At 39.1% G+C, this 13,853-nt stretch overlaps 1 protein-coding gene across 1 annotated transcript in view; it reads left to right on the forward strand.

Moving 5' to 3' along the window:
* The first annotated feature begins 209 nt into the window (after positions 1–209).
* The window catches only part of LOC121387148 (multiple epidermal growth factor-like domains protein 10), a 24,079-nt gene continuing 10,435 nt past the window's right edge, over positions 210–13,853 (forward strand). The window contains exons 1-4 of the mRNA XM_041518173.1: positions 210–334; positions 8,049–8,177; positions 10,165–10,377; positions 12,984–13,205. Coding sequence (XP_041374107.1) covers positions 304–334; positions 8,049–8,177; positions 10,165–10,377; positions 12,984–13,205 — 595 coding nt within the window. The 5' untranslated portion in view covers positions 210–303. The remainder of the gene's footprint in view (positions 335–8,048; positions 8,178–10,164; positions 10,378–12,983; positions 13,206–13,853) is intronic.

Genomic DNA, 13,853 nt, shown 5'->3' on the forward strand with positions numbered 1-13,853 from the left:
TTTCGTGTTCTTCATGCATGTGGGCGTATACTGCATTAAATAATTAATATGTTGTGCGTCATGTACATATTATCCATACTTCGATTACTGAACATACAAATATGTCCCCGAGAGTAGGTTATATAATAGACTTGAAACGCCTTTGAAAATAAATACACTCAAACTAAAACCGGTTGTCCGTGTTATTTATATCTATGAACATGATAACGAAAAATGTTTTCAAATACATGTATTAGACTTCTTAAGACGATATTTGAGACACACCATGTCTAAGTGCTGGTCGTATCTGCTGTTCGTCACAACATGGATGTGTTTAAATACAGACTCAGGTCAGGTAAGGTTTTAGAAACACATAATCATTAGTTTAGATAATATTAGAGAACATAACAAAATGCTAGAAGATTATGAATAGACGACATCTATCTGAAGCTTTGAATATTATTAGGTTGCTAAATCAGTTAGTGTAGCTATCTCTGCACTGACACTTGGTCTATATTGAAATAGTTGTATGCTAGTTAGCAAGAGTGATACTCAAATATATGTGATGATAAAAAAAAGAAAATGTGACTTTTAAAGAAGTTTAAGTTTCTATAAGCTACAACATTATAATTATTCACTGATATATGTAGATTTTGTTAAGTTAAGAGCTAATAAACTTTTTTTCATAGTTTAAATTCCACCACATAGTTATATTAAATAACTGGAGTTTCTCGAAGATTCTTCCACATTGTTCATTCCTTTAAAAATAATAAAATAGTTTTTAGACATATACCGATTACATCTGTAGATCTTATACCACTCGTTCATTTGAATGCATGATCCGATGATCCAGTGGGGAAAAACAGTCCAAAGGTTTTAGGTAGTGATATCTAGGCCTAACGTTATATATATATATATATCCATATACATATACATATTCATATACATATACATATACACATACATGCACACGCACACGCACGCACGCACGCACGCACGCACGCACGCACACACACACACACACACATATATATATATATATATATATATATATACACACACACACACACACACATATACATACATACATACATACATACATACATACATACATTACATACAGGACTCACGCGAGGTCAAAATCATTGAGCGAAGTCACTTCTCTCTCACACTTTTGAGACGGCAAATTTTTTAACAGGAAGGAGACGTGGCATTTTAATCTAAAAAATACACAAAAAGAGCATATATTATGTAGATATATATGGAGAGGTGCTCAAATAATTTCTGTTTTTATGTGCATATTTTCATCGATTGTTTTCCTATGGGGCTTACTGTATGTACGAAGTCAATTTAGAATCCACTCTAAAATACAGCTATTGTTATCGCTCTGCTTAGCCTAGAATCTTGATTTGGCTTGAGACGCAAGTCACTCTAATTTTATACCAGTTAATGTATATGTATAATGTTAATGTGGCGAAATTCTTCAGATTGTCCTCATTTATTAAACATATAACATCTACAGATAACTGGTGGTGGGAATACCATCAACAATATCACAGTACAATATTTGGTGTATATCAATGAGACAAGTATAGACAATTACATATGGAAACATTACACATCTGCTAAACATACTCTGTCAAAAAAGAAACCCATAGGTGATAGGGAAAGAAGAAAGGTGTATTTAGAATTTTTTTTTTTTTTTGTACAATGTTGCTGAATGACCATATTTGCTAATATTCCTGGATTAGTGATGGGTATTTAAAGCTGCAATTCTCGCAATCATGCCTCATTTCCATTTCGACGTAGACGAGTTACAACAGTCCAAGACTAAGCCTGCCGAATGGAAACATTGAAATAGGCCGCCTCCAGTTAGATACGTCGCAGTCAGCAGTCGAACGCCACATGAACGTCCATCAGAGCACCATTTCACGTCTCTGTGACAAGTACCAGCAGTTTCAATCAGCTGAAGACCGGTGTCGCGAAATATATTCGCCCCCCTAGAAAATCGCCGACCGGTGGATTTATTTCTCGCCCCCCTCCAAATATTTTCGCCCCCCCCCCCCTATATAATGTGTTATATATAGGACGATGATCTATTTCTACCATAGTCCATACGCATACAAATTATGTGCTGTCTTTAATAGTCATCGAAAAAAGAGAGAAATATCCTTATTTATTACATATCCATTCAATCTTAGTATAGTAATAAAGACCATTCCGATCCGTGCAATTAAAAAATCTTTTATTGAACATATGTCCAATAAAAGCCTGAACTATTTTTAGGGGAATCCCCCATATTATTGTTTGAGAGTTAGCTCCCTTGAATGTTTATTATTATTTTATTATTTTTAAAATAAATAAATAAACTAAAGAAGGTATGTAATAAATACAGAACTTCACATACGTTTTTTTCGTTCCTATTTATTGCACTTGTTTATTGTGCGCAAGAATATATACCACTCGACCGCTACGCGGTCTCGTGCTATATATTATTCTTGCGCACAATAAACTCCTGCAATAAATAGGAACGAAAAAAAACGTATGTGAAGTTCTGTGTATATATTACACTTTTTGGAAACAGTTCTCAAGCGAATTACTCTCTTATTATACAACATTACATTAGAAGAATACCCTCTATTTTACCTTTAGTTTACACTGTCTATGATTATAATTAATTTCTATCTATAGTATAGAGACTATAGACGATATTTTATTTCTTTATTTCATTTGTGAATGCAGTGCCCCGATTTCCTCTATAAGGTATTCATACGTCATGCATTTTAAAACATTTCAGAAAGACATTAATCCATGGATATGATTTGAATAAAAACATATACTCTCCGTCAAATATATAAAACTCAGATAATATGTTTCGCTTGTAGTGACGACTTCTATTGTAAACTGAATTATATAATTATAGGGGTCACTTTATTATCCATTATACAAGTGATTCTACTGATGTAGTGGCGTATATTTAGGAGAGTTTTGGGCTATCCTGGCAGTGTACTTATCTAATATGATGATGTATATACACACACAGAGTGAGCTTCTCTTGTTTCATTCTCCTGCTAGTGCACTATTATAATTTGCATAGTAGAGAAAGTTTGTTTTACTCCACCAGTAATATATTGGTCTACTATGATAATGTATTTAGCTCTCCGGTTTAGTCTATATAATAAATAACTATGTGATAAATAGAATCTCACATCCGTGCTAATTTTATTACAGTGGGTGTGTGGGGGTGGGTGGGGTGGAGTGGATAGAGGATATATAGTGGGAACTAATAATTCCATACTTTCTCAGAAGCTCTTGGTATCGTATAAACAACAAATGACATTATATTCAAATCAAACCATAAACTTTTTATTTCAAATTAAGTATCCATCAGGGAACCAAAATGCAATACTTGCATAAAAATATAGTAAATAAAGAGAACGAAAATACGAAGTTATGAAGTCCTATCATATAAACACGAGTCTTTTTTCTTTCTTAGATGCACACGATTTTATCCATCGATTTTTTTCTCAGTGACATATAATCGAATGCTCGCATCTTCCTGTCTTCAATACATTTTAAGATATGATTGCGCATATTGGCAATGTTATATTTCACTGAGGGAGACATATCCTGGGCCAACTGGAAGGCATTGGCTATTGCAAAGACCCCACAATCATTCCCATTCGGCTGAGGCTGAACATCTAGAACTGTCACTGTAAGTGACCCATCTGTGTTCAAACGATTCTTGAAAATGTCTTTCATTTGCCGTTTTATGTTGTCAGTAATGGGATGAGATGGAATGCTGTCAGCGAATTGAATTCCATCCTTACTCCCAGAAACAGTCACCCAGTGATCATGGTCATGTAAGATTTGCACAGTGGTATCAATTGGCTTGAATGCTGTCTGCTTCAGTAGTGTAGACTGATTTTGAATACCAGTAGACGCTGAGATGAGCATATGGCAAGCATCAATCACTCTGTCGCTCAACCATGCACCGTTGAGAATGTCGCATCGATCACTCTCGTTCAGTTTAAATTTTGGTTCCCATTTCGACGACCTTTGTGGCAGCTCTTCTGTCCTGACAGATTTTGTTGCACTTTCAGGTTTGTTCCACCTCTTAAGATTCACGGCATTGTATTTGGTTTTCAGCACGGCATCACCCTTCTTCAATACGTAGAGTCCTTTCCCTAAAGTTTGCGTCACTGTATATGGCCCCTTGAATCGTGGTGCGAGTTTGTCTCCCTTCCTGGTATCTCGTCGACAGTCGACTATCGCCACGTGATCGCCAATCTGGTAATTACAATATATTAAATTTAGTAAGATGTAGTCATTGCAAACATTGATCATTTCGGTTGAACCCTGAGAAAGCCTACAGGCCTTGAACGTAACTTTTTACAGGTAGCCACCCGGGCTACCAGCTTATGCCTTTTGGTAGCACTGAAACAACATATTAAGTCAGTGATTTTAAAAATGCACTGGCTCAGACTGAAAATTCACTGACCCATAATATATTTTATCATATGCATGTATACCAAAAATAATTTTAAAACTAATACAACTCAATACAAAATGTATCAGTTAATATACGTTTTGATAATATAATGCTCTTTTTTTACCAAGGAATATTTTTAAAAAAATATATTTTTAAGAAATGTTTCGGGGATTTTTTTTAATTGTATAGTTTACGTATTACAGCACAATGCTTGTCTACGAAGCAACAAGGCATACCATAAATTAATTACCTCAAATATGGATCCTCTGTGCTTAATGTCGTATCGTTTCTTTTGTTTCTTCTGGGCATCTGATATGTTGTCCTGGGCGGTGTCACGATGCTTGGTCAGGTCTGCCAGCTGCTTCATTCTGGTGCCGACATCATCCATGTCCACATCACATGTTGCATCGTCTACCTGGTATTCTAGGTCGACGGGGAGTCGGGGCTTCTGACCATAAAGCAATTCAAATGGCAAATACTTTGTAGAACTCTGTTTGTACGGTAGGCGAAGGCTATGGCATGTATGTACTGATCCCAGTCGTTGCACTCATCGTTTACCAGCTTCATAAGTTGAGTAACCATGGTTTGATTAAATCGTTCTGTTAGACCATTTGCCTGAGGATGATATGCCGATGTCATTGTTTGGTCCATGTCCATGATATCGCACAACTCTCGCACTAGTTTATTGCAAAACTCCCGTCCTTGATCGTGCAGCAATACCTCGGTTGAGCCGTATCTGTATACCAAACTCAATAGAAAGGCATGGATACTCTCGGCAGATTTGTTTTCTAATGCTCCTACCTCGACCCATCTTGTCAGATACTCTGTTGCGACGATGACGTAACGCTTTCCGTCGGAGGTCTCCTTCAAGGGTCCTACAAGATCAATCCCCCACCTGTGAAACAGTCCTTTCACAGGAACAGGGTGAAGCGTGGCAATCTGCGGCTTATTACTTGCATTCGATCTCTGACATCTTTGGCACTGTTGACAAAATGTTTTGATATCTGCCGTCATCGTTTTCCACCAGAACCTGTCAGATAATTTCTTGATGGTCGCGTTTTGGCCAAAGTGACACCCTCCTATAAGGTGACTGTGAAGGGATTGCATTAAGGTAATTTTTTCTTCTTCTCCGATAACAACCTTCTGACGCTTTCCATTGTGTCCTATGTGGTACAGCGTACGGTCTTCAAGTGTAAACACCTTTGCCTTTTCTCGCAGACGTCGCTTTTGACTCTTGGTATAGTCTTCTGGATAGTAGGACGAAGCAAGATAGTTGATCAAAACCCGAGCAGCAGTGGAGTTCATATTGCGTAAGATAATTAGCTTCACATACAGCAGCAGCAAACGTTCGCAAAATTACATAAGAATGAGTGATGTATTGTGAACAAAATTTTACCTTCCTTATATAGGAAAATATTAAATAAGTTTAGTTACACTGTATCAGTCATTATCCTTGATATTTTCTAATTACTACATTGTATATCTAACATCAAAGTGGACAGGAGTGTTCGTGGGTGTGAAATTGTATTTATTGTATCACGCTTTGGAGTCGGTACCTTTGATCTTACCCGTGGTGTATCCTATAGTTAAACGATGTGCGCGTCTAACCTATTTTTAACATTGTTTCAAAGTACGCTAGGAACTCATGAATGAAAAATAACATAGTAATACAAATCCCATTGAACATAACTGATACGTGAAATAGAACATTGCTTTTAAATGTAACAATGACAACGACATTGCACAACAATATAAATCGGTAAATGATTCATGTTTTAAAAAAACATTAAAACACAAAATATTCGGTCAGATGAAATCCAAAATTAACGGTAAACGAAAGTTCAAGGTTTAATTATTACATTTCAAACATTGTACATGTATTCAAATGTGATACTCATTTCCTCCTGTGGGTGTTAGAAACCATTCTTATAGTTCTCATTTTTAATATGTACTTTTAGTGCGCTACATCTGACCTTAAACAATACTCATGGAATTATACTTATACATGTATGCTGTAAAATATTATCTAAGAACATCATTTTAGTAGCGTTATAACAGATATAAAATGTTTAGTACCACCACATTAAGACAGGTGTTTACTGTTTGCAGAAAGGAAACAAACAATTCTTGAAGAAGTATCTAGCTATAAACTTTCATTATATTTGCTTACAAATATTTGACAATTCAAATGCATAATTAATAGGCTACATTATTCCAGTAACTGAAGTTGGATGTGTACGTGTGTATGTGCGTGTGTTTATCTTTGCGAGGGTCTGTATCATATGTGTATATGTATGTATATGTGCCTGTGTGTGTCTATGTATGTGTGTGTGCGCGTGTGTGGCATGCTCACGTGTATAAAACATAACAGTGATATAAATATGTTCAACAATAATTTACCTGAATATTGTTCATTAAATGACAGAATAACTAAAAATGAGTAAGGGGCGAATATTTTATGGGGGTGATTCTATTTCGTGGGTCGGGGCGATTCTATTTCAAGGGGGGAGGTTTTATTTCGAAATAGATTCGCCGGGGGGCGAAAATGTTACGGGGGCGATTCTATTTCGTGACACCAGCACAGAAGTGGATGACCTCGCGTAACAACTGTAGCACAAAATCGTTACATCCGGGTTCTGGACTTGCGTCACCGAACTGCCACAGCAACGAACACTGCTGGACGCATACCTGGTTTGAGAAGGGTGTCTGCACAAACCAATCGGAACCGACTTCGAGAAGCTGGTTTACAGGCTAGGAGACCGTATGTTGGCTCCGTCCTGCGACGTCAAAATCGACATTTACGCGTTCGCTGGTGCACGCATGTACAGGGGAGGAACTGGCGGCGAGTATGGTTCAGCGACAAGTCACGTATCCTTCTACAGCGACGCAATGGATGACAACATGTTTACAGACGATTTGCCAACAACTGCGTTGCCAAAGTTGACAGACTCGGTGGAGGAAGTGTTATGATGGAGCCATCTCATACGCCGGCAGAAGTGCACTTGTGTTCGTACAAGGCAACCTGACAGCTGTACGCTACCAGGATCGACAGAGATAACTATTTTAGCAGGAAGATGCCAGGCCGCATACGGTACGTCTAATTCCTACAGAATGAGAACATTAATGTGCTGCCATGGCCACCAAGAGCGCCAGATCTCAACCCCATTGAACATCTATGGGACGAACTAGACAGACGTGTACACCAGCGTGACCCAGAGCCTCAGACGCTTCCGCAACTGTCGCATACACTGCAGGAAGAATGGGCTAGGATTCCACGTGCCCGGATAAATAGACTCATTCAGTCTATGCTAAGGAGATGTCGTACAAAGATTGCTGCTGCTGGTGGTACTGGTGGTGACAAGGTACTGATTTCAGCGCCCTCGTGCGACGCTGTTTGCTGACGAAAACGCCTCCATTGCCGTCAGTCCATAGCCAGAACATTGTCACATATTCATGTCAAATTTGACTGCGATACAATCATAAATAACGAAATTATGCTACTTTGTATTAAAGAGATGATTCCATGAATAGTTCGCATTTGCGTTTCTTTTTTGACAGAGTATATATTTGTTAATAGGAATATGCAACTCGGGAACATATGGGCTGGACTGTAGCTACACGTGTCACTGTACTACCAACTGCAATGACGTCACGGGCTGTTCTGGCAGCTGCAAGAGAGGATGGTTTGGATCAACATGCAGTTTAGGTAAGACTGCTAGTGCTATATTGTTATGAATTGAACCAAATCGCTAGGTTGTTCTACAAGTTTGGCTTATATTTTGTTCTTAAAATCCATTCCCTTTGGTATATGTGTGTGCCTGCGTGTACACGTATACATGGTTTTGGGGTTTGTTGCGAGACTTCCTGCAGCTGTTCATCAATATGTCAAAGAAAGGTGCGCACAAGTTGGAAATGATGTTTCGTGATAAATTGCAATTTGTAAACAGAGGCCACAAAATTCAGTAATGCAGGAAATACTGGTGACTGACATTTCTTGCTAGAGGATGGGATGGAAATAATATTAGCAGGTCTATATCTAATTAAGATTCAGATACGTTCAACCTGGGCAGAGCCTCTTGTTTCGCCAGTGATTGATTCAGGGGAAGACTTGCAACAGGATCATTTCAAATAACCTGTGCAGATTTAACGTCTATGAATATAGACAGTGCAAACTACGCAATCAGGCGCATGTTTCCGTGTATTTGCAGTACCACATAGGTAATACATAATATTATCATCAAGAGATGATACTGCTGAAATATACAGAACTAGAAAAGATATCACTCAATAAACGTACAGATCGTGTGCACTGTTAACGGTGACATTACCAATATGTTGGTGCATTGACCTGGAAGCAACCACGATAGTAGTATCTTCTTTTATTTTATTTTATTTTATTTTTTATTTTTATTTTTTTTATCCTACTGCCCTCTATCATTTATCTCCTTTGAAATCCACGCCATTGTTTCCCGGTCTCGCAACTCCTATGGTTTAACTTCGTTCGGTATTCACATTTACATTCCAGACCGTGACAGGCGCGTGTCTCCTGTGGCTGCTGCGCCGCAAACCTGTCATTTCCCATCAGCTTTAGCTGCGGGCTTAGTCTGACCATTTATAAGAGTGTTCAATAGTTACTTCTGGCATTGCTGAGGCACTTGTAACCACCTACTGTACTCCCCTACTACCGGCGGTTGTTAGTGTTGTGGTTCAGACCAGATTTATTAGCAGTAGAAGACAGGGATGCCAGGTGGGTGCAGAGAAGTACACAGAGACTGCACCTGTTGAGTTCACTGTCCACCTCCACATCCCAGTCCTAGTCTTTCCAACCGTGACAGATGCATATCACTTGTGACTATCCGTACCACACACCTGCCATTCTCCATCAGCGTTTAGCTGTGGGCTTAGTCTGAACACTTCAGCGAGTGTTCAGTTGTTACTTCTGGCATTGTTAAGAGGCACTTGTAACTATCTACTATGCTCGCCTACTACCAGCGGTCGTTAGTTAGTGCAGTGGGTTAGACCAGCTTTATTAGCGGCAGATGACGAGGATGCCAGGTGGGTGAAGGAAAGTACACAGAGACTGCACCTGTGGAGGAAGTTAAGACAGGTAAGCGATGGTGTGGACAGCTCAGAAGACAGAGATGGAGGAACATGGCAGAAAGTGTCGAAACAGATTGAAATCGTGGGGGAAATTGGAATGTTTTGTTTTTTGTTTGTTTGTTTTTTTAGATATATATATATATATTAAGATAATGAGAATGGAGGCAGAGGGTGATATATGAAAAAAAGATGAATCTATGTGTGAACCAGCTTTGACGGGATTTGAACCACAGGCCGGTTTTATATATAATGCATGTTCGGAGTTTTGAAAAGGAGATTCCTTAGCTTGCATTTTGGAATACTAACGAAACTGCAGTACACAATTATGTTGATATCTGCTACAGCGATTCTTTATCAACTCCTAAAATTTTGGCACCCACCAGAACCAAAGATGGATGGTGCGGAGGTAGACTTCGATGACAACGATGATGACAATGTTTGTGAGTGCCTACCTGCACTAGGTATATACCTACTCTTTTTGTCTGTTTCTCGTGTGTGAGTGTTTGTGTTTGTTTGTGGTTATTTGTGTTTAAGGTGTTGTAACATTCTAATTCTTAAAATATTGTTTATTCTCACATTGTTATATCTTTCAGAAAATGTAGCTCTGGGTAACATAACAACAATGAGTTCATACTTTGAATATTCGAGTGGGGCGTCACCACTTGCTGTAGATGGGGATTTAAATAAAATTTGGAATACAGTAAATTGCATACACACAGCAACCACAGATCCGTTCACCTGGTGGCAGGTAGACCTTGGAAGAGAATTCTACATACACAAGTTAGCCATTCACTTCAGGATAGATGGTACGTTCAGCTTAGTCTGTTATATAAAACAGTTGTTAAAAAGAACGATGTCGAACTTAAAAAAACAATTGCACTTAGACATCGTCCACTCTTTGTATATTTGTGAGAATGGTTACAACTGTGAAGCCCCCAGCCCCACTCCCTCCTTAAATTAAAGCTGACGTTTTCTTTCATTAGTAGGTCGGAGTTAATTTTCATTTTAGATATAATAAAACAAAAAAGAAACTTGACGTTATTACAAATGTCTATAGAATAACCCAATTTATTTTAAGGTAACTGAATTGGTAAATTGTTTGTTGCCTGGCTTCACTTTGCACAGAGCCCGTACTCCGATATCCAGATGGTGTCCGTGCATAGTATTATTTATTTTTTTGCAAAACATGGCCACCGTATCATTGCCGCATTCATATGGGTATTTATACCATACAGAAAAAACACGTGAAACTTTGCGAAACACAACAATTAGAGAATTCCTAGACTGTCCAATAACGATCGGCAGCGCGCCATGGGCAGGCTTCAAGATGGAGACGTGTCCTGCAGACGGGGTCAACAGAAGATCGCCCACGGTCAGGAGCATTACAAATGACATCACGTTTTGAAGATCAACAAATCAGGTTACTTCATCTGTCACTTCCACTTCAAGTTCAGAAAAAACAATGATTAGGGGCCATGTGACACCACAGACCATTTGCAATCAATTGCACGCTGCTGGGATTAGTGCCAGACGCCCTTACGTCGGACCCATTTTGACGGCGAATCACAGTATTCAGTGTTTACGTTGGGCGTGGAGACATGTGCGATTTAACCAAAGACAGTGGAATAAAGTTGTATTCAGTGACGAGTCACGTTTTTCGCTGAGATTTGTTGATGGGAGGGTGCGGCCATGGCGGAGACAACGAAAACGATATGCTCAGTGTTGTGTGCAAGAGTTCGATAGACTGGGAGGCGGGAGCGTTATGGTTTGGAGCACATTCACCGGAAATGGTCGTTCTCGACTCCTGGTCATTAATGGTAACGTTACAGCATAATAATATCACGAGCAAGTATTGACTCCAGATCTTTTTCCATTTCTTCATGCACATGGTCTACGACTCACGTTCCAGTATGACAACGCCACACCAGAGACAACAGCCTTGACTCTAAATTGCTTGAGTAATGCTGCTGTGAATGTCTTGGAATGGCCATATTGCTTACCAGATTTAAACTCTATAGAGCACATTTGTGATGAACTGGGCAGATGACTGGTAAACCTTCCGAATGTTCCACAGAATCTGCGAGACCGTGGGCAGGTACAGGTAGAGCAATGACGTCGACTTCCGGTGCGGGTGTTTGCCCAACTTCTGCAGTCCATGAGAAGCCGTTGCAGAGCTGTCGTTGAAGCTCGAGGGGGCTACACACATTACTGACTGCAATTTACTTTACCATCCTTACCGTGTGACATTTTGGCTTTTATAAGGCGTGACGTCGTGGGATTGCTTAACCAAATAAAGTAATGAACACCCATAACGTGTTGGCGTGGTGTCCTTTATATACCAATGTAAACAGCAGTTGATTAACTTCCATTCATCTATTGCTGGCTCGCTTTCAACTCAAATTTTTCCTCTTTTTTTTGTTTCAGTATATGGAAAAATGTGTATGCACACTAAATAAATGTAAACAGAACTGCATTTACTTGAAATCTTATATGGTCATGACGACTTAAGAAAATAATCGTATAAACATTTACTTCGATATTCCAGAGGTGTTCTGTCAATTGTATGGGCTTATTCATACTTATGCAATTTCCCCGAAAATTGACTTGTGAGATATCTCAGACTAGCAACTGGACAGTCGTAGAAGTCGTGAAAGTTGGCCAACTTTGTCGTGGCTGTTGGTAGTCTGAACATAGCTTTACAGAATCATTTGGAAACGACAAGTCTGACATCCCGATATGTCATTAAGTTACGACCATTTAGTGGAACAACTGTACACAAGACGCAACACACCCTATAATGATCAACGATACATAGCAATCTTGTTACAACGTCACTGACGACGCATCAAACATCGTATAGTCCATACTTTAGGACCACAGACTGGACCACCTACTGGCGGAAGTTAAAGTTTGTTTTGTTTAACGACACCACTAGAGCACATTGATTAATTAATCATCGGCTATTGAATGTCAAAGAGGAAACCCGCTACATTATATCCTAATGCAGTGCTCAAGGGATCTTTTGTATGCACTTTCGCACAGACAGGAAAACACAGCCTTTAACCAGTTGTGGTATACTGGCTGGAACGATACCAAATCCAATCAGTTAAATGGATCCATAGAGGTGGTTTGATCCTGCGATGAGAGCACCTCAAGCGAGCACTCAACTGATTGAGCTAAATCCCGCCCCTTTTATAGACAGAGCACGTGGATCATGCTTCCAGTTTCGACTTTGTCAAAAACATCCTTTTGATTCTGCTTTGCGTTGAGATATGATTTTTTATAATGACACATGTTTTGTTGTTTATATCTAATATAGTTAACATAAAAGAAAAGAAAGTTCGTTCTGCTTTTCGTCATTGAATTGATACAGTTTGTGAATCCTCATTATGTGATATAATTTTGTGTACAGTCAAAGTCCGCAGAAATGGTGTTGAGGTTTACAGCTCTATTGATGGAAGTCCGAAACCCACTGGTCACCTGTGTGGTTCAGCAACATCAAGCAGTCCAGATGTGATGTGGATGGCATGTGACAGCACAGCTAGGTATATCACACTCTATCAGAAAACGTACAACAGTCTGTCTGATGGGCAGACTGACACAGCAATGGATTTCTGTGAAGTCCAAGTGTTCGGTAAGCTACACTATTTGTTATATTTCTTATTACATACACACTAAATAATAATGTTCAGTGTTATTCAACGATACATCTAGGGCTCATTGTTTTACCGGCTTTTGGATGTCAAATATTTTATAATCCTGACACAGTTTTTCGAAGAAACACTATACCTTTGTATCCATGTTTTATATGCTCGTCTTGGGTGCCTGCGTCGCAGGATTTATCCACCTAGGTGGATCCATTTAATTGATTTTTTTCTCGTTCCAACCAGAGCACCACAACTGGTCAAAGGCCGTCGTATGTGCTTTCCTTTATGTTGGTAAGTGTATATAAAAGTTCCCTTGCTTCTAATGAAAAATGTAGCGTGTTACCTCTGACGACTACGAGTCATAATTATCAAAGGTTTGATATCCAAACATGATTAATTGATCAATGCGTTCTAGTGGTATCGTTAAACAAAATAAACAAACTTTAGTCTTACAGAGAAGATATCACATATCACGACCTTTGATATAGCAGTCGTGCGGAACTGGTTTGGACGAGAAAACACATTCAGATATTGCATTCAAAGAGGGGGTTCGATCCAAAGGGGGGAGGGGGGTTGGGTTCTACCAACTAAGCTAAATATCACCCCATATATGCTACCTCTTGCGGAATGGCTGA

This window comes from Gigantopelta aegis, chromosome 13, assembly GCF_016097555.1.
Source record: "Gigantopelta aegis isolate Gae_Host chromosome 13, Gae_host_genome, whole genome shotgun sequence".
NCBI lineage: Eukaryota > Metazoa > Mollusca > Gastropoda > Neomphalida > Peltospiridae > Gigantopelta > Gigantopelta aegis.